The 25,590-nt window shown below is 44.1% G+C and overlaps 2 protein-coding genes across 2 annotated transcripts in view; both read right to left on the bottom strand.

Annotated features, from left to right (window-relative positions):
• Window positions 1–5,331, bottom strand: part of stk10 (serine/threonine kinase 10) — a 167,034-nt gene extending 161,703 nt beyond the window's left edge. Inside the window, exon 1 of the mRNA XM_083631834.1 lies at window positions 4,883–5,331. Coding sequence (XP_083487960.1) covers window positions 4,883–5,041 — 159 coding nt within the window. The 5' untranslated portion in view covers window positions 5,042–5,331. The remainder of the gene's footprint in view (window positions 1–4,882) is intronic.
• Window positions 5,332–11,139: 5,808 nt separating this feature from the next.
• On the bottom strand, window positions 11,140–17,429 carry cytl1 (cytokine like 1; the record flags this gene model as incomplete). The annotated part of the gene is made up of 4 exons (XM_083647671.1): window positions 11,140–11,184; window positions 15,112–15,258; window positions 15,537–15,581; window positions 17,277–17,429. The coding sequence occupies 4 exons, from the start codon at window positions 17,427–17,429 to the stop codon at window positions 11,140–11,142; spliced, it is 390 nt and encodes a 129-aa protein (XP_083503797.1).
• Window positions 17,430–25,590: the final 8,161 nt, after the last annotated feature.

Here is a 25,590-nt window from a genome sequence, read left to right as displayed (position 1 = left end):
AAACCGACATCTCTGGTGTAATAATTATTTTGAGAAATGTGCCTATATGGTATGTTTCCCTGCCAAGTCGGCTTCTAATTGGTATTTCACGGCACTTTCACATCTGCGCTACTGAAGAGGGTAGGCTCCGTGAGTGATGAACTTTTTTAAAAATTCGTTTTCCAGCAACACCTGACAGTTATGAAAATTGTGTAGGCATTTTCTGAAGATTTTTGTAGGCCTACAAATCCGACATCTCTGATTGAGAAATGTGAGTATGATAGGCTATAATGTTTCCCCTGCCAGCGGAGGAGGCAGCGCATGCAACAAATAATCTGCTCACATGATGATCATGTTCTCTCACCTTCAGCGGAGAAAGTTTAGTGGTAAATACCGGTAGGTCACAGTTCAGCTCAAATTTTATTTGATTTCATGTACAGGCCAGAACTTGCAGCAGAGGGAGGCGCGGCTCTCCCCATAGACAAGCAATGGTGTGGGGGGCTGTAGCCAACTGATTAAAATAAATGGTTTAAATAAACAATTTCATACTATTTACAATCTTTGCTGAGCAATATTTTTGTACAAAAATAATTAAAGCAGGTCCCAAACTGCCGCAGGTCCCATATTGACGCGGGGTCTGGCTACATATTTTGTCAATTAACGCCCGGGCTAATAATTGGTATTTTACGGTAGTCAAAACAGGGCCACCACTGATCAAACTTAATAATGGGCTGAACATGGTGCTTCATAGCGAGATCACAAATGAAATTCAGCGTGGACAGAATGCATGTCTTGTCCCCAGAGTACAAGTCGATCATAGGCATAAACACAACAGATGATTGGCCTGGGTGCTCTAATCCTTGATGAATGATATGCATCATTCCCTGCCACCCAGGGGTTTCTTGTTTGAAGTTTAGTGAGAGCTCCCACACTACCTACACACTACCACTATTGTCCTATCACCGTCGATCAATGCCGGGTGATTGGAATTTGACGTTGCAGTGAAAAATCCTGGTTGGTAACGTGTCTCATTGGAATGACACAATCCTTCTTTCGCGCCTGGAGTGAGTGCTGCTATGATACCCGTTCAGTGGGAGGTCTCCCTGCCATCGAGAGTAAGGATATTGTGGTCAAGATTGTCACCAGCAAAAAGAAGAGCCATGTCATCCGTTAACATATCTGGCGCAACTGAAGCTGCTGCATTATTTTCAAAACGCAAGACTTCTTCATAAGATGAACTAAATCCCATCCCATGAAGGGTATCCACAAGGAATTGTGATCGATAGAAATGATGTGCCGGCACTGCAAGGCCAACTTAAGGGAGCTAACAACGGCACGTGGTCGAACTGCTTGGACAATTGGCTGTCCAATTGCTGCAACCTTTCGGCTTGTCTCCTTGGCCACAAAAAGACAATTTAACAATGTCCGCAGAGTGTCGGAACAAACGAAAGGGCAGAATCAAGCTCAAGTGACTTTGCACTTGGATACTGATTTGTAAGGAATGAGACATTGAACTTTATATAACTTTTAATCAATCCCGCCATTGTTTCAATGATCACTTGTTTCTGTGATTCTTTGTCCTTTGCTTGGATTTTGAAATAAGATCTCAGTATCTGTGATGTCCTTTCCCTCATTGTCACTATGTCTTGGAGGCCTGCCTTCTCCTTCAGCAAAATGTACACTGTCCCCATACTTTTCTTTTCTTTTTGTCTTGAGGTAGGCCTTTCCAAATGGTTCGGAATCTGTATTTGTCAGAAATTCCTCAATTTTATCTCGTAAATTGTCTTGATAGGACCCCACTTCAAACAAACCGAACTATCCTTTTAACCTGGTGGTGTACGTAGGTTTTTTCACTCCCTTAACCTGGTGGTGTATGTAGGTTTTTTCACTCCTTCAACCTGGTGGTGTATGTATGTTTTTTCACTACCTTAACCTGGTGGTGTATGTAGGTTTTTTCACTCCCTCAACCTGGTGGTGTAGGTAGGTTTTCTCACTCCTTCAACCTGGTGGTGTATGTATATGTGTATGTGGTGGATGTAGGTTTTTTTTCTTTTTTGGAAGTGAAAGGAAAGCGTTGTTTGTTTCTACTAGACTAGACTGGTTCCTTTACTCGTGTTTTCGTGTCTCACATGCCTGCTCTCTTTACAAGATACAGTATATGACCATTTGTGCAATCTATAACTAGGACTTGTGGCTATGCAACATATACTTATGGATGAATGATTGGATGAATCCTTTTATTTTTAGGTTATGAGATTACATGACACATTTAATTGTAATGTGAGCGTTGGGTAAGATTTGGCAGAAGAGGGAGGTCTGAATCACCCAGGACTGGTGGAGGGTGGGTGGGGGATGGGTGGGAGTGGAGATGATTAAAGATTAAAGATTTTTATTGTCACTCCATTGTACAAGTACGCACGTGTGAAATTCTTATGCTGTGGACTTTGTTACATGCAAGGTGCGGTAGGTAAAATAGGTGCAAAATCACAGCAAACAACAAATAAGGCATAGATGTGAGTTTATCTCAGTCCCAACAATCACTCCACCATAATCAGAGTCAGGTCATCCAGTCTGAAGCCCACACTGTTAGGGGTGGGAATCACCACCAAATGCCCCATGATTACGATGATATCATGATGCTTAAGTCACTATACGATGATATGTTATCACATGTTACTTATAACATGTGATAACATGTTTTGCCACATGTGGAAAACAACATTTACATGGGTTTCACATGTAATCATATGGGAATTCACATGGGTTTCACACATTTCACATGTGAAAACGTTCCAAAACCACATGCTTCCCATGGGCAAAGCACATTTTCAACATGTGTTCCACATGTTTTCACATGTGAAATTTAACATGTTTCCACATGTGATCACATGTGCCTGCAAAAGTTCATGTGGTTTTTCTGTAAGGGGTATAATAATTGTAGCCTATGTCATGTCGTGTGTTAAAGTTGTGTGAACTCTTGCAGTTTTTAAAATGAAGTTAATTTAGTAAAAAGCACAGCCTGCTAGAGAGACACTGAAGACTGGCTCCATAGGGTCCCATTATAAAGTTGCCTCCAGTAAGCCGTCTATTTACCAACACTGATGCGATACAGTTAAGTATATTGCGATTTATTGCCTTTTTTCCAATGCAAATTATGCCCCCAAAGGAAAAAACTTTGTCAACATCTGTTTTATCTAATAGTATAAAGTTTCCATCTCACTTCAATATTTTTTTATTGCAGCAAAATGGGATTGCTTGTCAAGCAAAGTGACCAACACTGTTACAAAAACCTGTCATTTAAGTTGCATGCAGTTGACAATTTAATAAAAAAAATCATGATACTTTGCATTCGTGCGATACCATATATTGCCACACAAAATACCGCGATACTATGCAGTATTGATTCCCCCCCAGCCCTATATTTAAACTGCCACCCCCCTCTCACTCTGCTTGTGGTTCATTTCCTGAACACATACTATCCAATAAAAACAAAATACCTAAATAAGGTGGACTGCCTTTTCTGTGCAATGCAGACCTATAATAAGGCAAGGCATCACTTCTTCCACTGAGGCCCCTGGTGTGTCAAAGGCATTCACTGTGCTCCACGCCGGGCTCCGCTGGGCTGCAGACATAGAGGGCCTGTGCTGCACAGAGGGGGCTAGCTAGCATGTCCACATTAAACAGCTCCTTTGAGCCAAAACTGCTGCTGAGGCTGGGAGGAGTGAACAGCACCAATGAAGTGTGCTTTCCCCGCCCGCTGACTGGCTCCAAACTCATTTCAGGGCATGCATTAGGGTGAGAATACAGAGTCACTGGTGGTCACCATGCTTTTTCTGATTGCTTCAACCAAAACTGGCTGGTTCATACCGGTATTTGTAAAGTGCATTTCTAGTTTTAACCGTGTGTTGTTGTTGTTTTAAGAATAGCCTAACTAGTATTTTCAGAAAGCTGTTGCAGTGGTAGAAAGTGGGATACTTTCTTTGAAATGTCATTGAGTAGTTAGCCTATACCATAAAAATCTAAACTGCACTGAAGCAGAGCTACTTTAGTAGAGAACACAAGTGCGATTTGGGTGTGGATGCACCACTCAACTGGCCTGTCACTGCATAGCCTATTTAGTGCATCAAACTGGAGGTGAAGTGGACCTCAGCAGGAGGGAGTAACGTTACGTTACAGCACTCTCAGACTGACATAATGAGAATGGATATTATGCTGAAAGTCAACTGATTGTGCTGAAACCAGTGCTACAATTCACTCCATCCCACCCAGTCGGGTGTGGCAACATCCTTGACAGTGACTAGTCAGTTTGGTCTCAGTGGACTCTGGACCAGCCGCATAGTCAAGGTTTTAGTCATAAACTCGACAATGCTGGAATGTTGAAGCATCAGCATGTGATCAGAGGATTTATCTCTAAAACCTAACCTCTCCAAAACTATAAACTAGGTAGCCTGTAATATATATATACTGTATATATATATATATATATATATATATATATATATATATATATATATATATATATATATATATATATATATAGCCTATAGGCTATACCATGATACAAATGGAAGATAAAGATCAAATATATTGGTCATTTTGACTCACTGAATAGTGAATACCATACAATAATAAGAGATGGGAAGAGATGGCTATGAACATATTTTCTTCGGTTTTACATGTAGCTAGCCTATCATCATGGCATAAGAGACTAGGCTACTGAAAATGGACAGTAGCCTATTACTGCCACCACATTACATGCCGTGAACAGCAGGTGCCAAAAACAATATTACTTATCCAAAGTCCGAAATGACAACTCGGAGTCGAAACTAAAAGCTTCTAACATAGGCCTTAAAGGTGTCATCATTTTTGCCTTTCGCCCAGTCTGTAAAATAAAAACACTTACCTTGTACACCTTTCCAAACGCCCCATCGCCCAACTCGCCAATGATTTCCCATATGTCGTTAGGGTTGATATCCCGGTGGACGTGCTCGTATTGCTTGACTTTCTTTTTTATTTCAATAGTGGGCAGGCGAAGTATCTTGCTGAATCTAGCGAAAGCCATTATTTCTCATTAAACTCACGTCAACTTAAAAAATAAAAAATAAATAAAAAAGTAAAAGTCTCGGCTGTCTAGTCCATTACGCGCGCCCCGGACGCGCAGCCCGTCAAACACTTGTCTAGCAATTAACGGTTGCGCTCTATACTTTTGCACGTCCTTGAGAAAAGAAAACAGAAGAAATCGATTCAAACATGTTACTCCACGCCGTCCATGTCAGCCCAGCTCCGCAGTCTTTAGGTTCAAACGTGTCAATATACTCCCATTCACGATCTGTGGCTGCTGCTGGCGCTGTGACCACCTGCCGCTGGAAACACGGAGGATAGGATAATTCGTGTCTGCCTGCCCGCCTGGGCAACTTGTTGCTTCACTCTCACTTCTCTGTTGAAAAGCCCCACCTTGTTACCCAACAGCATTCCCACTTCCGTCATGGGAATGTAGTTTATAGTCCGTCCGCTTCATGCGACGATGAGCGTTCATAAGACTTCATGTCCGGGTTGGGTGCTGGGTGTGTCCTGTGACAGCAGCGGTGACGTCACGTCACCCACGTTTTTTTACGTCACCCACGGTTAGGCAGTAGCTATGCAGGTGTCATCAGTAATAATAATAATAATTGATTGGATTGATATAGCGCCTTTCTAGACACTCAAAGCGCTTCACATATCAGGGGAGGAAGGGGGTAGCAGTAGACCATCACTACAGTAGGCTAGTAGCCTACCACGCATCAGTGGTAGGCTAGTGCGTTTATGATCTTACTATTTTATTGTAGCCTACTTTTACATCCTATTGCATCTATTCCTATAGCCTACTATTACAACTTAGTTTTGCTGTGATGTGTGTATAGTATATATTTTTGTCTAAAACAATCTGTCAGTGTAGTTCTTAAATTTGTGCAATTAACTGGAGCATGTTTCTGCCTTTAAAGAATACATCCAAGTGAGACTCAGACTTAATTAGGAGATAGTTTTATTATCCTTAATTTATACCAGCATTCAGTCCTAAACTGGCCGTTTATAATTTGTCTAAAATGAATCGTATTGTGGTTTCTATTCACTTTACAACTCAAGCTCCTCTACAACTGGCAGCATGCTCGCTGTCCTGCGCTCATATCCAATATCTGTAGGCGGAGCTATAGCGACACCTAGTGAAACATTGGACTCATGTCACCTGCTGCCTGTTTGCCAGTCCTAGTGGAGGAAGACAGCACTTCAGAGAATTCTACCAACATATTGCTATACTTTAGAAAAGCAGTAGCCTATCCAAATTAAAAAATATATTTTGAGTTGACTGTTGATAAATTTATCTATTATTTTAAGAACTTCTGCTCAATTAGTTGGTTGTAGCTTGAACGAAGGAGTAAATTCATTATCCAGACCGGCCAGACTAGGCTACTTATTAAATTCCCTGTGATGTGTTTGCTTTCTGATATTAATCTATTATTGACTTTTAATTAACCGTTTATTAATATTAATATTAATATTAATAATATTAATAAAAAAATATATATATTATTATTATTACTATTATTATAGTATTAATATTATTTATCGAGAATTTGCAGTGGCTGTTTACAGTACCGTTTACAGTAAAACATTCTGATGCACTGTGATCTGTGATCAATCAAAAATCTCTTTGATGCTTTTGTGTAGAACAGTCTAACATGCAGCTATGCACAGTTTGGTGTCATTTGAAGAAAAAATGTGGGAGGAGTAGGGTTTAATTAGTTTTACAGTTTTTGCAGTCGAACATAGAAGCGGAGAGAGTAGGGACAGTGGAGGCAGAGAGAGATAGACTGAAAAATTGCTTATACTTTGGCATTTTGCACACTTCAACTACTCTGACAGCAAAATATTGTCAATTGTTTTCGTGGAGATTCGAGCTTTATAGACCCCTTATACAGCTGTCAACATTGGAGCTGCGCGCGCATCGTGTAGGCAACAAGCCGTGAGCCCAGCATTGACAGACACTGAGAACTGTGTAAAAGCCCCGCTGGCTGTCAGGACTGCTCTGTGCCCACCTGCGACACACAGTTAGATTTTAGTTTTAAAATGCAGTTCTCGGCTTACTACCACAGCTTATCGCCTAGTGATAAGCAATGTTATGCATCGAAATTAACGTTGTTTAATGGGATATGTCTTACAGACCCATACGCACTGGCGCTGTCAATTGGCCAACCTAGTGGCCAGCAATACATATCGTGCATTCATTTATAACTGGGGATAGCGTAGATAATTATTCTGTAACTTGCAAAGATATATTGTTATGTTGATAATGCACACAACTCAATAATGACATTATGTAACATTACTTGGTCGTTAACTAACCGAGCGATGTGGCTGAGCAGCCTACAGTTTCAGGCAGCTTACCTGATTATGAAGAGCACTACAAAGTCGGGCATTTTTATGATGTCCTCGTTCCAATCAGTTCAACTCAACAATGACATTATTTAACGTTACTTGATTGTTAACTAACCAAGCGATGTGGCTGTTACTAGCAGCCTACTACAGCTTACCTGATATGAAATGAGCGAGCACTGCAAAGTCAGGCATTTTTAACGATTTCCTCTTTCGGCTTGCAACCAAAGACACCTACGGTTAGCATTAAAAGCAGTATGAGTTGACGGGATTCGGTAAAACTTTAGTCCTTGCTTTGTTGATAGTGTAACAGACTGTTCAGTGTTGTGTTGTGTTCTATTGCGTGTGTGCGAGGCTGTGTATGTTCCCTCGAGTTGCATAGAACAGGATATGTGGGGAGAAGCTTGTTATAACGTTACAGCCTGGCTCTATCGTTTATTATTTTATTAACCAAGTGTGAATAGGCAGACCCGAATACTCTGCTACAATAGCTTTCCGATTCTGGCATCGCACTGCACAACACGAAGACATGTCTTGCTCGAATAGTTTTCGGGCCACTGGAAAACTACTTGACAGGGCTGCGCGGAGTCTGTCTTTCTGCCTCCGTCTTGCGCATCTGACGCTGCTTGTTGTCATTGTGACGTAGGCGTATAAGGGGTCTATTTAGCAAGAATTTGCATTAGCTGTTTAAAGTACCATTTACAGTAAAACATTTTGATGCACTGTGGGCTAAATTTTTGATCTATCAAAAATCTGATACTTTTGTGGAGGACAGTCTACCGATGCAGATGCTGGAGTTTGGTGTCGTTTGAACAAAAAATGTGGGAGGAGTAGGGTTTAATTAGTTTTACAGTTTTTGCAGTTTTGCGGTCTTTAGACTTCATAATTGGCCATAGGTTGCAGTGTACAAAAGTTTCTCCTCATTTGGGCACACATTTCGGTGAAAGTGGCAAAGCCGTAGCCCATATGCCTGATTTGTTATGAATTTTCAAAGTTTGAAACTTTAGACGGTCGCTGTAGCGCCACCATCAGGACTATTGGTGCCAAATTCACGTCAACTTAGTTTGGCATGGGACTAGACCTTTGTGCAGAGTTTGGTTTATTTTCATGTATGGGAAGTCTGACTTCCTGGGAGAATAATAATAATAATACAGGCAAATACAATAAGTGGCCCTGCCGCTTCGCTGGCCCGGCCACTAATAACATCATCATCATCATCATCCTCATCACATCAGGGAAGGCCTGATATTATTATTATTGTTTAGATCTGGCAGAATGGATTTCTGGAGCGGTGTTTATTTCTTTATTTCTTTCTTTATTTTACTCTGCTGTGATCTGTCTTCACCAGCAGATGGGGAAAGATACTCTCAAAATATCCCCCTCCCCCCATCCATCTTCCAAAGATGGTATGCTTACAGATTTATATGTGAGGGCATTTTTGTGTTTGAGGGACTGCATAATGCATATCTTGAGAATATTTTCAGGAGTTTGTGCAAAATGTATTGGGTATATTCTGGTCTTTAAGCCAGGACAAAGCATTCAGAGTGACTAATGTAACCGAGACCCATCACAAGTGCATATAGTGACAAATTTACAGTATACATTTTCACAGTTGTCTTTTGGACAGTATTTTCCCAGTGAATGAGCATGTTTCAGCCTGTTGTATGTCCTGTCTGATGCAAAAAATATGCAATACTCAGTTACACAGGTTTTGACAGAGCAGAGTGTGGCTGTGATGAACATGTTTCTGCAACTACATTTAACTCTTCTAACAGTCAGCAGACACAGCAATGTGTTTTGGGCTGAGCACATACACACACACACACACACACACACACACACACACACACACACACACACACACACACACACACACACACACACACACACACACACACACACACACACACACACACACACACACACACACACACACACACACACACACACACACACACACACACACACACACACACACACACACACACGGAAGCTGACCAGTACAACCACAGTCTGCTGGCCATTAAGCCTAAGTGGTAATGAGGGTGGGGCAAGCACTGCTTTTTCACTTTCCCCACCCAGATTTATCCTGCCGGTCTATAGGGGATTGAACCAATGACCTTCATTGAGAGAGAGAGAGAGAGAGAGAGAGAGAGAGAGAGAGAGAGAGAGAGAGAGAGAGAGAGAGAGAGAGAGAGAGAGAGAGAGAGAGAGAGAGAGAGAGAAGAGCGTATAGCAAAAATAATGAGCAAAATGAGCCATTCACCATATGATGCCTCCATACACTTTTTGCTAACATATTTTAATGTTAAATGACAAAGACAAAAGGCTTTTTAAAATCTCATCAGATTTCATGGGAAAGTTACAATACTTATTGATAATTGGTCCACAATAAAGCCAGGAAATGATAGTAAAAGTAAAACATTATGCATTGTTACCGTTACGCAACACAACCATATTTCAACCACCCAGCGAGCATTTTTCGGTTGAAAAGACGTTTAAAAAACGTTTAGGGTCAACGTTGAAAAAACGTGCAAGGAAGGTTTGAAAGTGAAAGTTTTTTCACCCACTATTTGCAGACGTTTACTGAACGTTCAGATTTAGACCATATTTCACCAGGATCTTAAATTAAAAAGCAGCAGCGCACACGGGATTCGAACCCCGCTTTCCCACATTCAAGCCAGTCCGCTCTATGCGCTGAGCTATAGATTTTCTTATACTCTTTAGAGAGCTGGGCACATATATCTTGCACACAACTTGTAGACTACATGATTGTCGACGATTGGGAGGACAAGTTATTTTATGTGATGTGTACGAGACTATTATATTAATGTAACAGACTAAAATTATGTTGTGTGTGTGTGTTGTCTATAGGCTGTAGCCTATGGCTTCAGAGGTTAACTTAATTTAACACCAGAGACTGAGGAGGTACACAGAGCCTCGTATACAGTCTGTTACAATAACATAGCATGCCCAGAGCATCTCGTTCCGCACTTGGTGCAGACCGGTGCAGATTTGCTTTGGTGTAGTCTAGTCAGTCACGGTTAGTATAGCTAGCAAGTAAGTACTTGCGCATGCGCGTTGCTGCAGGAACTGAATTCATTATTTTATAGTATTGCGCTAAACTATTAACCATAGTTGTGTCCTGGAAGCTTTTTGCTGGCACCACATAGCCTATATAGTCCCATATTTATGATATTTCATGTGACATAAAATGCGTTGAAATGTAGTTTTCGTATAGACCAGATTTCAACTCTCAGTTACACAATAAAATGGACAAATGCCAATTCACACACTATCAATATTGCCTCTATTCCAAGCTACAACAAATGTTTTAACAATAATGAACCAAATTGTGTTTTTTTACACGTTGACGTTGTAACCGCATTTTAGCCAGTTGAAAAGAGGGTGAAATTAGGTCTTAGACGTTCAAACCCAATATCACCCAGATTTCAACTAAAAATCAACGTTGAAAAAACGTTTTGTGCTCGCTGGGCAATAACATAACATAAAATGTGTCTTCTAATTTGATACAGAAGTCTATCCTCATTTCATCCAGAGGCTTGCAGTATGTAAATTACTCTCTCTCTCACTTCGGTCCTTCTCTCTTGAACTTTGCAGAAATTAACTGAAAGGGGAAGAAAAATAGGCTGCTGAGAAACTCAATGGAGCTGAGTGTGATCTTGGCAGAAAGTGCAGGACTCTCTCTCTGCTCAATATGGCTGCAGACCACAATGTTGTCATCTCAGGTTAGCGCTCCAGTGCGGCACAGTCATTGATTGTGAACACCAGATCCTATGAACAGAAAGAGAGTGAGTTGAGCGTTGAGCTTGTATGTAGGGCTATGTATATGTATGTACTGTATATGTATGTATGTATGTATGTATAGGGGGCGGGGGTGGGGGAATTTGGGCATGACCACACAATGGGGAGTTGTGACAACTAAAAATACATAATGGGCGATAACTGCCTAACGTTCACGGCATATAATCGTTTGCGCATAACGTTAGTAATTAATTAAACAACCCTACAACTCACGCCTAGATGCATCGATTTCCTCGAGTCGCAAGCACTACAAACAAAACAGGTCTTTGCTATGTTCAGTCCTAAAATGCATCAAACCTACTAGAATTATACAGAATACAGGAAGCTAGTCGTTTTTACCTTCAAAATAAAATAAATGTTGTATTACTTAGTCGACTCACTACGGGTTAAAATTGACTTTTCGAAGGGAGCAGATATTCTTCCAGTTTATCTCCGTTCTGTATCTTTCGAAACACACACAAAAAAACATTACACGTGCATTTACTTTATTTAATTGCCATTATTGCGAAGGTTATACCCGGAAGTTTTCATTTTATACTGCCTGACTTGACGCTACTTGGAATTTGCGGTTCTGCCATTGAATCTTCACAAACCCTGTGTAAACGTTAAACCAAAGGCAGAACGCAACCAGATCCAGATACCCTACCTAGCGATGTCCAATACTGGGAAGCGGGACGACCCTCGCGTCCAAAAATGCTTATTAAATGTGTGTGCTGTGCGAAGCAGACATGAAATCAGATCAGAGCCATGAGCCTTTCAATCCAGCAATCCAGCAACATGTTGGCTGTCGCACACGGAGCAGTTTTGAGCTTCATTTGGAAACCAAATGGCATGATGTGTTTTTTGCTCGCTCATTCACATCGACTATTTATATAATAATAATCTGTCACGATGTCTCTGTCCTCATGCACTCACTGAGCTGACTACTTCACGCAGCTCTGGAAGGGATGGGGGGGGGGGCAATCCGCCCCTGTCTGTACCCTGAGCCCAAGACTTCCCTCCGGCTAGGAGGAGGCTCGCGGGAGCGCGCATGAGCCAAGAAAATTTGTTCACACATACAACGCCATCCGGATGCCCTCTAGATAACTGCTGAATTCCAGGCATGTGTGAAAAGGGCTTATGTATGTATGTACGTACGTACGTATGTAGGCCTACATACGTACGTATGTATGTATGTATACAGGGGCGGACTGGGATTCTAATTCAGGCTGGGCATTAGCTACCAAGCAGGCCAGGCCGATACGGGCTGACGTGCGTGCCGGCGTCCGAAGGGCGGCGGCGAAAAATTTGGGCTGTTTGAAGCCCAATTTGGACCGTTTGAAGCCCAATTTGGGCCGTTTGAAGCCAGATTTGGGCCGTTTGAAGCTCAATTTTGGCTGAGTCCAATTTTAAAATGAGATGCACCCACTTTAACCCTGAATAAAGTAATAAAACCACTAGTAAACCAGTAGGCGGCGCCTGGCCTGCTGTTCAGTGAGTGGCCTGACTGGGGGCACCAAAAAAAAAAAAAAAAAAAAAAAAAAAAATTGCAGGCCAGGCCAGGCCAGGCCACCGGGCATTTGCCCGACGTGCCCGATTATGCAGTCCGCGCCTGTATGTATGGATGCATGTATGGTGTGTGTATGTATGTATCACAGGAGGTTTTTCTAGTGAGGCAAGGGAGGAGCCCCCTCCCTTCTTTTTTGAGAAGAAAAGGGAGAGTTTATATATTTTTAATAAATAAACCAAAATATATTTTCTCTCCTCTTTGAACTAATTCCATTATTGAAAATGCTTTAATGGTGACACCTGCAGGCCAGGGAAGGAAAGGGTAGTCTCTGGAGGACGGAGGACTGCCCCGCCCCCTGCTCCTCAGGGGCATGGTCCATGGGCAGGGTCTTATGCCGTGTGTCATGTGTGTGTATGTGCTTCAGTATTTTTCATGCTAACCTATGATTGGCTAAACAGATAAGATTGCGCAACAGTGGAGGCATGCAGGCCTTGTAGGAATGCCTCCCTGCAATGATTGACATCAGCCCTGACCAATGAGAACCAGACTCAGGCAGGCAAGCAGGGTTCAGGACTGCCGCTGCATCCAGTCATCAGAGCTACAGTAGCGTTGGCCCTCTGGTCAGTGGTCATAATGTGACCAGCTAGCTAGCTGGCCAAAGCCATGACAAGAGTCATGCAAATGGGATTAAATGTGTCAGTACATCATATTACTATATTACTCTATGACGTCTGGATGGAGGATGGGATGGGCTGTTGAAGATCCCTGGAGAGGTATGATCGCGTTCTCCAGCAGCCGGACCACTGGTCTTAGGCATGGCCCCACTGGAGAGCGTGAGTAATAGCCCCCTGCTGGGTGGGCTGTCGGATCCCCAGCTATGGACAGTTGCTCTCAGCCCATGACCACCATCTTCGCATGACCCGCAGTCCTTCCCTTCAATGTGACTGTTTGCTGTCAGGGAGGGACCTGGGCATTGGTGTATATCTCCGGACAGTAATAGACATAAACAGATAATAAGTCCGCCTGTATTGACTTTCATAGTTATAGTTTTGGTCCTTTTGTGGGCCTTAGCCTTCCAAAGAGGATATATAAATAGATTCATCACAGCTAGTTTGCCATGCCCAAAGTTAAGATTTGTGGATTTAACCGTTTGGTGACCAGACGGGCCTATAATGACAGGAGGCTCCGCTGTTTGGTTAGGTATATCTCTTACATACATACATACATGTATGTATGTATGTATGTATGTATGTATGTATGTATGTATGTATGTATGTAAGTGTGTGTACTGTATGTATATGTATGTATGTATGTATGTATGTATGTATGTATGTATGTATGTGTGTGTGTGTGTGTGTGTGTGTGTGTGTGTGTGTGTGTGTGTGTGTGTGTGTGTGTGAGTGTGTATGTATGTATGTATGTGTGTGTGTGTGTGTTTGTGTGTATGTATGTATGTACTGTATGTGTATCTATGTATGTATGTACAGTATGTATGTGTATATGTATGTGTGTGTGTGTGTGTGTGTGTGTGTGTGCGTGCGTGCGTGCGTGCGTGCGTGAGTGTGTGTGTGTGTGTGTGTGTGTGTGTGTGTATGTATGTATGGTGTATGTTTCAACACTTCATTCATTGCAGGTGTGTTTACTGACCACACAGATGGTACACGTGTGTGTCTGTGACCATAACAACAAATAAAAACCTTCAAATTGTACAGTATACAAATCAGAGAGTTGTCTCTATGAGTCTGCCATTTCACCACGAGTTGGATATATTATTTTACAATTTAGGGTGCAGATTTATATGATATTTATATATAGAAACCCTCGATATAGGTCACACATTGTCATGTATTTGATAATTAACAGTTGATGCGCAATCTTCAGCCATATACCCTACTCAATCTCTAATTGACCTTCATCAGAGCACACCATGTTTCAGTCACTTTCTGAATAGACCGTAATGAATCAACTGTCACCCTGCCGTCCAGACATGACGTCATGCTCTGTTCAGACAGGTCAAAGGTCAGTGTCAGTCTGTGGGAGAATAACCGCAGACCCAGATGTGTGTGAGTTCACAGATCAGGTGAGAAGGAACACACCCACCAAGCACTCAGCGTTTTTCGTAATCGGCATCGTCATGAACCCATTTTAATCCCACAGGACGGCCCTTCGAGTCACCCATTAAAAACGGGGTGCGGTTTCCTCTTTTTTCATTGAACTTCTACATTTTGTCATCGGATAGTTGAGTATTATCATCAACAATCAATCTCAACATCAGAATCCAAACAAAGTGTTACAGCCTAGTAGTGTACCCTAAACATTCCTATTGGAGTATTTTCTTTGTGAGTCTTTACAGTATGTTGTGTCGTGTATCTGTGCTACTTAATAGACCAGTTGATCACTTGTCTTACCCCGTGGCATTTCTGTGACATGAAGATGTAGAGCTGTCTCACGGTGACGCCCACCTTCCTCACCTCCCTGGTGTAAGAGCAGCGTCGCTCCCGCAGGCCTTCCACCAGGGACACGTAGGTCCGCATCTTGGACATCACGCACGCATTCTGTTGGCATGAACAGCAATCTATGTCTATTGTTGTATGTACAGTAGCCTATTTAAAATTCTGCAATTGCACACTTCAGTCAAAAAGCCATGCAACAAAATCATGTGGAGTGTGAGTGTTAAATCCCCCCTCCAGTGTGTTTTGTCATTTTTAAGATATTTCACATCTTGCTGGGTCCTCCCCGGGTCTGTTGATTAGCCACAGTGTTCACTTGTTTAAATGTTTATAGCCTATTACGATATGGGGTAGGCACTTCTTCCTAAGCTGCTCATACTTACATGGACGTCTAAGTAGAGGTCTGGAATATGCACCATGCAGTGACTCTGGAAGACAATATAAAATATATTGATTCTCAAAACTTCATATCAAGATAATCAGTGCCTGCTATGACAGTTCATGAAGAAAAAAAAAACATTGCATGGATGCAACTGGGACGTATCCAGTGATGTACCCTGGGGTCATAGGATGTTTCGGGTCTCGCAACATCATACACCCTCACCCAGGTGACCCAGCCGGGGCTGGCCAAGCCCCAACTTACGTCCCAGTAGCTACCCACGGTCAGCCATCTAGGAAGGGTCGAAGGTGGTCACGTGGCAGGGTCACTCAATCCACTGCTCCGGAACTACTCTGCCGGGATTGGGGGGTGGGAGGGCTCTGGTAAATCAAATCACAGTTGTAACTTATGTGTGGTGGCCTGGGAGAACCCTTCACATGTCGCTGCTACACATTGATGGTACTAATGAGTGACAGAAGATAGAAAATGAGTTTGGGAGGTATTTTGAAAAAAAGAATTGTGTGTGATTTGCTTACTTTCATCTCTGTAGTACATCATGGCGAATAATTACTTTCATAAAACAAAGGGGAAAGTATTAAACGTCACCATTTTTTCATTTACAAGAAGCTGACAATTAGAGAATGTAGAAGAATGGCTATTTTGATTATAATTTCACTGTTACCTGTATACCTACTACATTTTATTAATATTTTTTGTATGGGAATTCCAGACAAAATCATATCTAAAAAAAATAAAAAATACTCTGATTGCCCAAGGGGGCAATTGTAACAATGACTTCTTGCTTTAAATTTAATATTATAGTCTCGGGATCGATATCGGTATCGGCCGATATTGGCCTTGTTGACTGCAATCGGCCATTGGCAAAAAAAAAAGAGATGCCAAACAGCTCAGTTACAGTATTTGTTAACAAAGACTTCTTTGTTTCCTATGTCAAAAATGGAGAGATTATTTCAAATTCAAATACTTTACAGTGACTTTTTCCAGCAGTATTTTTCTCTTGATAAGGGACTTTGCACTAAACGCATTCCCTAACCCTTACTGCATTTCATATCAAGGGTTCACAGGTTCACATGTTTAGTTGTCTTTCCCTGAATACATGTAGAGAGGGTAGTGCCCTCGCAGCTCCGAGCCTCCGCTGTAAATGTGTGCTTCTAAATAGGGTGTAAATAGCCTAGCCTAAACGATGTGTCTATTTGTACCCGGGTGCAGATAGACATTGTTATTTTGGTGGAATGCCACTGTAGAATATATTATGTTGTGGAATTCTCACGTTTTACTTTTAGACACATAACAGATTAGAATACTCATAACCTTTGACCTGAGAGAGCAATCTCAATCATTCAAAAAGTTATATAAAGGGAGTTTCTAATTTATGGAAATGTCGAAAAAAAAAAAAAAAAAATCAAGTTTTCACCATGTAAAGGGTTTTTGCTATATTACTAACTGATATGAGTGGGACTTTAGACTGTTACATTGCTTTAATGGCTTTGCTTTGCTTTGCTCTGATATGATACAGCCAGATTAAGGAATAAAACCAATTATGTCCAATATGGTTCTTTGTGGAATTAAAATCAAGATAAATGAGTCAATTAGGCCTAGATCAATATTGCACAACTCAAAAGATATGGCACCAAAAATGACTAAATAACAAAATAAGAATTTTGTCTTGCAATATGGGGTGGGGGGGGGGGGTTAAAGTAAAGAAAATTGCCTGCTGACTTACAGTTTCAGGATCCCTCTTTAACTCTGCCGCCCGCTGGGTGAGCTCTCTCGCCATGGTGAGCACCTTGGTGTAGCATGTTGGTGGGTGCCAGGGGGAGCCCAGTACCAGCGGCACCAAACACAAAACCAGCAACGAGTGTTCGAAGATAGCCATGACTGACAGAGTAACAGAGAGTTCCCGTCCTGCAGCGCTTTTATAGATCACCACCAATACACACAAACATATGCATCCACATCTGCGTGTGCACAGATTCCAACATGCCCAGCCCAGTGTTTACTCCACAACAATTGTGCAACTGCAGAAGAATGACATTCTTTATCTCTCTATCTGTTTATCTCTCTGTTTTACTCTCTCTTTCCCTCTCTTTTCTTCGTCTGTGGTTTTGGCCACTTGGCAGCCACAAGGCCAGGAGTTAAATTTGGCTCATGAGCTTTGTCACATCATAACTTATCCTGAACAACTACGGCTAAAAAGGATAATCCCCATTTTTGTGAGATACAATGATCATGATTAGTATTTGGTGGGGGGGTTGGGGGGGGGGACTTTTTAGCATTTCATATCAATGTCTTGACTAAATTACTGTTTGCATTCTGAATGAAATAAAACCAACAACACAGCCGTGGGACGGATTATGGAAGCCAACATTGTGATATATGAAGTAGCCTAGCCTAAGGGATAATCAACAAGTAGGTGTGCGTTAAAATGGGCTCAACGCTTGAAGTGGAGGCGAAGAAGACCCTCTGCCAAGTGCATTCAAACCATTCAACACACACCTACTCAGTGATCATCCCGCTTATACCATGCTCATTTGCCAACAATATAAAATAAAAGCATTCAAAAAAAATTGGTGAAAGTTTTGCACAGAATGAAAAGGTTATGAAGCAAGAGCTTACCATGACAATTACAAATCATGACAAGGAATGATTCTCGAGTGGTGGCCACAAATTGACTGCTAGCGAACTCTAGTGGGAATGGACAGAAACCACAAGTGCAGGTTTGGACTGAAGGAGGGTTGGACTATACTGTAAGGCCACGTTCTGGCCTCACTCATTCAGTTGTCATCACACAGCTATCACTGCAGAAGCTAGTTAGCCATGCCGTTAGCTAGCCTGCAACATCTTGTATTATGATAGAGATAAGGAAATAAATGGCTCCAGTGACTTGCTGGGCCAACATGAGATCCAACTCTCTCTCCGTTCCTCTTCATCTCTAGTCCCTTTTACAACCAAGCCGGAATAGGTGGCACAATGCTACTAGCTTAAAAATGCATGTGAATTTCACGGCCGTAGTAGCTAAATCTGTTCATGGAAAAAGTTGTTTCCCCCCAGTTATATCTTAGTTACAAGATTGAGTTAGCAAGTGTTTAGCCTATATATGTGGTATTCAGTTTGGGGAATTACAATTTCGAGTTGGCAGGCTGAACAGGGCTACATGGGCAGTGGGCACGGTGGCACTGTGGTAGCGCTGTCACCTCACAGCAAGAAGGTCCTGGGTTCGTTTCCCGCCTGGGTTGCTGTGGATGTGTCCGCCCATGTCTTCGGTGCGGCAGTGCCTAGTGCCCAGGTTGACCATCTCATGAAAAGGGCGTTTCTGTGTGGAGTTTGCATGTTCTTCCCATGCTCACCTGGGGTTTCCTCCATATAACAGCAATATGAACCCCCAATAAACATGCAGAAGATCGTTGCCTGACCTGACCAGTGACGGCTGAGAGGAAGTTGGTCTCCGTTCGCTACAATGAAAAGCTGCCCAGCGCTCCTGGCCTCCCCACAGGACGCGCGCGCGTGTGTGTGTGTGTGTGTGTGTGTGTGTGTGTGCGTGCGTGCGCGCGTGTGTGTGATGGTAGATTGAAATGGGGAACTCTGTCTAAAGCCCAAAAGTTGGCAATTTCCTCTGCAAGGGTAGGTTGTGGGATGCATTATGGAATTGGACATTTCGGATTTTTTATATTTGCCCTTTTGACTTTTACTTCACCCTGACAGGTGTCAGTGCTTTTACTTCACCCTGACAGGTGTCAGTGCTTTTACTTCACCCTGACAGGTGTCAGTGCTTTTGCTTCACCCTGACAGGTGTCAGTGCTTTTACTTCACCCTGACAGGTGTCAGTGCTTTTGCTTCACCCTGACAGATGTCAGTGCTTTTGCTTCACCCTGACAGGTGTCAGTGCTTTTGCTTCACCCTGACAGGTGTCAGTGCTTTTACTTCACCCTGACAGGTGTCAGTGCTTTTGCTTCACCCTGACAGGTGTCAGTGCTTTTACTTCACCCTGACACGTGTCAGTGCTTTTGCTTCACCCTGACAGGTGTCAGTGCTTTTGCTTCACCCTGACAGGTGTCAGTGCTTTTGCTTCACCCTGACAGGTGTCAGTGCTTTTGCTTCACCCTGACAGGTGTCAGTGCTTTTACTTCACCCTGACAGGTGTCAGTGCTTTTGCTTCACCCTGACAGGTGTCAGTGATTTTACTTCACCCTGACACGTGTCAGTGCTTTTGCTTCACCCTGACACGTGTCAGTGCTTTTGCCTCATTACATTTACATTACATTACGTCATTTGGCAGACGCTTTAATCCAAAGCGACTTACAATAACACATTTTTGTCAGCAATAGAGCAATCAACTATGCAACACAGTCTATGACAACTACAACTTCTGAAGGAACAGTGGTACAAGTTTAGTTTAGGTTAGTAGTTTTTTTTTAAAGAGATAAAGAAGTTAGTTCAAGAAGGCCCCAGATGGAGCCTGAAAAGGTGTGTCTTTAGTCTTTTCTGAAAGAGAAGAGTCGCGCACGGGATGAGCGACTTTTGAGCCCCCGTAGTGGAGGAGGGGCGAGCCGTCTTGCACTGGTGGAGGAGCGGAGGGAACGGTGAGAGATTTGGAGCCTGACCATAGATTGTAAGTACAGGGGGGCTGTCTGGTGTACTGCCCTGTAGGCCTCACCCAATGCTTGCCTCACTCTGACAGGTGTTAGTGCCTTTGCCTCACCCCGACAGGTGTTAGTGCCTTTGCCTCACCCTGACAGGTGTTAGTGCCTTTGCCTCACCCTGACAGGTGTTAGTGCCTTTGCCTCACCCTGACAGGTGTTAGTGCCTTTGCTTCACCCTGACAGGTGTTAGTGCCTTTGCCTCACCCTGACAGGTGTTAGTGCCTTTGCTTCACCCTGACAGGTGTTAGTGCCTTTGCTTCACCCTGACAGGTGTTAGTGCCTTTGCTTCACCCTGACAGGTGTTAGTGCCTTTGCCTCACCCTGACAGGTGTTAGTGCTTTTACTTCACCCTGACACGTGTCAGTGCTTTTGCTTCACCCTGACAGGTGTCAGTGCTTTTGCTTCACCCTGACAGATGTCAGTGCTTTTGCTTCACCCTGACAGGTGTCAGTGCTTTTGCTTCACCCTGACAGGTGTCAGTGCTTTTACTTCACCCTGACAGGTGTCAGTGCTTTTGCTTCACCCTGACAGGTGTCAGTGCTTTTACTTCACCCTGACACGTGTCAGTGCTTTTGCTTCACCCTGACACGTGTCAGTGCTTTTGCCTCATTACATTTACATTACATTACGTCATTTGGCAGACGCTTTAATCCAAAGCGACTTACAATAACACATTTTTGTCAGCAATAGAGCAATCAACTATGCAACACAGTCTATGACAACTACAACTTCTGAAGGAACAGTGGTACAAGTTTAGTTTAGGTTAGTAGTTTTTTTTTAAAGAGATAAAGAAGTTAGTTCAAGAAGGCCCCAGATGGAGCATGAAAAGGTGTGTCTTTAGTCTTTTCTGAAAAAGAGAAGAGTCGCGCACGGGATGAGCGACTTTTGAGCCCCCGTAGTGGAGGAGGGGCGAGCCGTCTTGCACTGGTGGAGGAGCGGAGGGAACGGTGAGAGATTTGGAGCCTGACCATAGATTGTAAGTACAGGGGGGCTGTCTGGTGTACTGCCCTGTAGGCCTCACCCAATGCTTGCCTCACTCTGACAGGTGTTAGTGCCTTTGCCTCACCCTGACAGGTGTTAGTGCCTTTGCCTCACCCTGACAGGTGTTAGTGCCTTTGCCTCACCCTGACAGGTGTTAGTGCCTTTGCCTCACCCTGACAGGTGTTAGTGCCTTTGCTTCACCATGACAGGTGTCAGTGCCTTTGCCTCACCCTGACAGGTGTTAGTGCCTTTGCCTCACCCCGACAGGTGTTAGTGCCTTTGCCTCACACTGACAGGTGTTAGTGCCTTTGCCTCACCCTGACAGGTGTTAGTGCCTTTTCCTCACCCCGACAGGTGTTAGTGCCTTTGCCTCACCCTGACAGGTGTTAGTGCCTTTGCCTCACCCCGACAGGTGTTAGTGCCTTTGCCTCACCCTGACAGGTGTCAGTGCCTTTGCCTCACCCTGACAGGTGTTAGTGCCTTTTCCTCACCCTGACAGGTGTTAGTGCCTTTGCCTCACCCTGACAGGTGTTAGTGCCTTTTCCTCACCCTGACAGGTGTTAGTGCCTTTGCCTCACCCCGACAGGTGTTAGTGCCTTTGCCTCACACTGACAGGTGTTAGTGCCTTTGCTTCACCCTGACAGGTGTTAGTGCCTTTTCCTCACCCCGACAGGTGTTAGTGCTTTTACTTCACCCTGACAGGTGTTAGTGCCTTTGCCTCACACTGACAGGTGTTAGTGCCTTTGCCTCACACTGACAGGTGTTAGTGCCTTTGCCTCACCCTGACAGGTGTTAGTGCCTTTGCCTCACACTGACAGGTGTTAGTGCCTTTGCCTCACCCCGACAGGTGTTAGTGCCTTTGCCTCACCCTGACAGGTGTTAGTGCCTTTGCCTCACCCCGACAGGTGTTAGTGCCTTTGCCTCACCCCGACAGGTGTTAGTGCCTTTGCCTCACCCTGACAGGTGTCAGTGCCTTTGCCTCACCCTGACAGGTGTTAGTGCCTTTGCCTCACCCCGACAGGTGTTAGTGCTTTTGCCTCACACTGACAGGTGTTAGTGCCTTTGCCTCACCCTGACAGGTGTTAGTGCCTTTTCCTCACCCCGACAGGTGTTAGTGCCTTTGCCTCACCCTGACAGGTGTTAGTGCCTTTGCCTCACCCCGACAGGTGTTAGTGCCTTTGCCTCACCCTGACAGGTGTCAGTGCCTTTGCCTCACCCTGACAGGTGTTAGTGCCTTTTCCTCACCCTGACAGGTGTTAGTGCCTTTGCCTCACCCTGACAGGTGTTAGTGCCTTTTCCTCACCCCGACAGGTGTTAGTGCCTTTGCCTCACCCTGACAGGTGTTAGTGCCTTTGCCTCACCCCGACAGGTGTTAGTGCCTTTGCCTCACCCCGACAGGTGTCAGTGCTTTTGCCTCACCCTGACAGGTGTCAGTGCTTTTGCCTCACCCGACAGGTGTTAGTGCCTTTTCCTCACCCTGACAGGTGTTAGTGCCTTTGCCTCACCCCGACAGGTGTTAGTGCCTTTGCCTCACCCTGACAGGTGTTAGTGCTTTTGCCTCACACTGACAGGTGTTAGTGCTTTTGCCTCACCATGACAGGTGTTAGTGCCTTTGCCTCACCCTGACAGGTGTTAGTGCTTTTGCCTCACACTGACAGGTGTTAGTGCTTTTGCCTCACACTGACAGGTGTTAGTGCCTTTGCCTCACACTGACAGGTGTTAGTGCTTTTGCCTCACCCTGACAGGTGTTAGTGCCTTTGCCTCACCATGACAGGTGTTAGTGCTTTTGCCTCACCCTGACAGGTGTTAGTGCCTTTGCCTCACCCTGACAGGTGTTAGTGCTTTTGCCTCACCATGACAGGTGTTAGTGCCTTTGCCTCACCCTGACAGGTGTTAGTGCCTTTGCCTCACCCTGACAGGTGTTAGTGCCTTTGCCTCACCCTGACAGGTGTTAGTGCCTTTGCCTCACCCTGACAGGTGTTAGTGCCTTTGCCTCACACTGACAGGTGTTAGTGCCTCACCCTGACAGGTGTTAGTGCCTTTGCCTCACCCTGACAGGTATTAGTGCTTTTGCCTCACCCTGACAGGTGTTAGTGCCTTTTCCTCACCCCGACAGGTGTTAGTGCCTTTGCCTCACCCTGACAGGTGTTAGTGCCTTTGCCTCACCCCGACAGGTGTTAGTGCCTTTGCCTCACCCCGACAGGTGTCAGTGCTTTTGCCTCACCCTGACAGGTGTCAGTGCTTTTGCCTCACCCGACAGGTGTTAGTGCCTTTTCCTCACCCTGACAGGTGTTAGTGCCTTTGCCTCACCCCGACAGGTGTTAGTGCCTTTGCCTCACCCTGACAGGTGTTAGTGCTTTTGCCTCACACTGACAGGTGTTAGTGCTTTTGCCTCACCATGACAGGTGTTAGTGCCTTTGCCTCACCCTGACAGGTGTTAGTGCTTTTGCCTCACACTGACAGGTGTTAGTGCTTTTGCCTCACACTGACAGGTGTTAGTGCCTTTGCCTCACACTGACAGGTGTTAGTGCTTTTGCCTCACCCTGACAGGTGTTAGTGCCTTTGCCTCACCATGACAGGTGTTAGTGCTTTTGCCTCACCCTGACAGGTGTTAGTGCCTTTGCCTCACCCTGACAGGTGTTAGTGCTTTTGCCTCACCATGACAGGTGTTAGTGCCTTTGCCTCACCCTGACAGGTGTTAGTGCCTTTGCCTCACCCTGACAGGTGTTAGTGCCTTTGCCTCACCCTGACAGGTGTTAGTGCCTTTGCCTCACCCTGACAGGTGTTAGTGCCTTTGCCTCACACTGACAGGTGTTAGTGCCTCACCCTGACAGGTGTTAGTGCCTTTGCCTCACCCTGACAGGTATTAGTGCTTTTGCCTCACCCTGACAGGTGTCAGTGCTTGTTTAATTGTGTGTCCATGGGTGTTCCATAATACACACAAGGGTACTGTGCATGTACAGTAACAGCCAATGCACAATGTGCATGACATTGTTTGTTTGCATACATAGGTCCCTTAGTAGGCTACAATTGAGCAGCTTTTGAACTTGTTGCTGACTAGGTGCATGTTCATGGCCACAGTCAAGACCTTTTCAAATGGATCCAGCTTCATCTCGAGATATTTCCAGGAACTTGACAGTGACTTAGTTTACTCCGATGGCCTTGAACTCATCCCAGTGAAGCACCGTTGTGATGAGGTGAATGCCTCAAGAATTCAGGCTATAGTCAATCCAAAAGGGGGTCTAACCTGGTACTAGCTACTAGGTGTGACCACAGAGTATCTCTAATATTGTATGTATTTTGAACTAAATCTGTTATAGAAAGTATTTGGGCTTTTACTGCATTGATGCAGGTGTGCTGCAATTGTGTATTGTTATTGTCAGAGCTAACATGATGACACATGGTTTTCATTAGATTCCACCTTACCCTTAGGGGGTAAGAAAGCAAAACAATACCAATTCAGTATGAGGAACGCAAACAATTGCATGTGAATTCCTGACAGTTCCCACACAGAGTTTATGTGGATGTTTATCCACAGGTTCCAAAAGTGATACATTCCAAATATACATACCATAATTCATCACCTGTATCTTTTGTGAAGCAACTGAACACAATGTATATCAGGAATCCAAGAACAACTAGAAAAGTGCACTCGGTGGAGTGCAGATCCCCGCCAGGCCCGCGTTTTCCCTCAAGCTGATCCATAGACCATGTGGGGGACACCCCGGCATTCCGAAATGTCGGCACTCCGAAATACCGGCATTCCGACAAAATTGTCGGAATGGAGATCTGTCTCGCCATTGCGAAAGAACCCTAACCCTAACCCTAACCCGGGGGACCGGCTGGAGCTAACCTCTCCCAGCCCCCACGTCTAAACCTAACCTCTCCCACCCCCCATGCCTAAACCTAACCTCCTGCAGACCCTAACCCTAAACCTAACCTCTCCCTCCCCCCACGCCTAAACCTAACCTGCCCCAGAACCTAACCCTAAACCTAACATAACTCAAGATGCTATGTCGGAATGGCGGACCTAATATCTTTCGCAATGGCAAAACCTTTTTTGGAGATAAAAAGGGCCGCATCTCCGAAAGCATAGAAGTCAATGATCGGAATGCCGACACTTCGGAATGGCGAGAGGACCCCGACCATGTGTGTGACAAGACATCGCCTGAATGTAATGTGTTAGTGACTGTTGTCATACTGAGATGCTATTGTAAATCATCTATTATTATTGCCTGCTGTTATTGTAGTGTTTTGTTTACTATTCATGATGGGTTTATTTTATGTGTTGTCACCCACGTATTTATGTGTTTTTGCCAAGTTTCTTATTGTGACTTTGTGTTAGAATAATTGTTTAGTTTTTTTTGATTAGGGGATGCAGTCACACGATGAAGTGTGGGATTGGGGTTTCTCAAG

Source organism: Poromitra crassiceps (genome assembly GCF_964638095.1).
Source record: "Poromitra crassiceps genome assembly, chromosome: 1".
Lineage (NCBI taxonomy): Eukaryota > Metazoa > Chordata > Actinopteri > Beryciformes > Melamphaidae > Poromitra > Poromitra crassiceps.
This window is presented reverse-complemented; position numbering and strand designations above follow the sequence as displayed.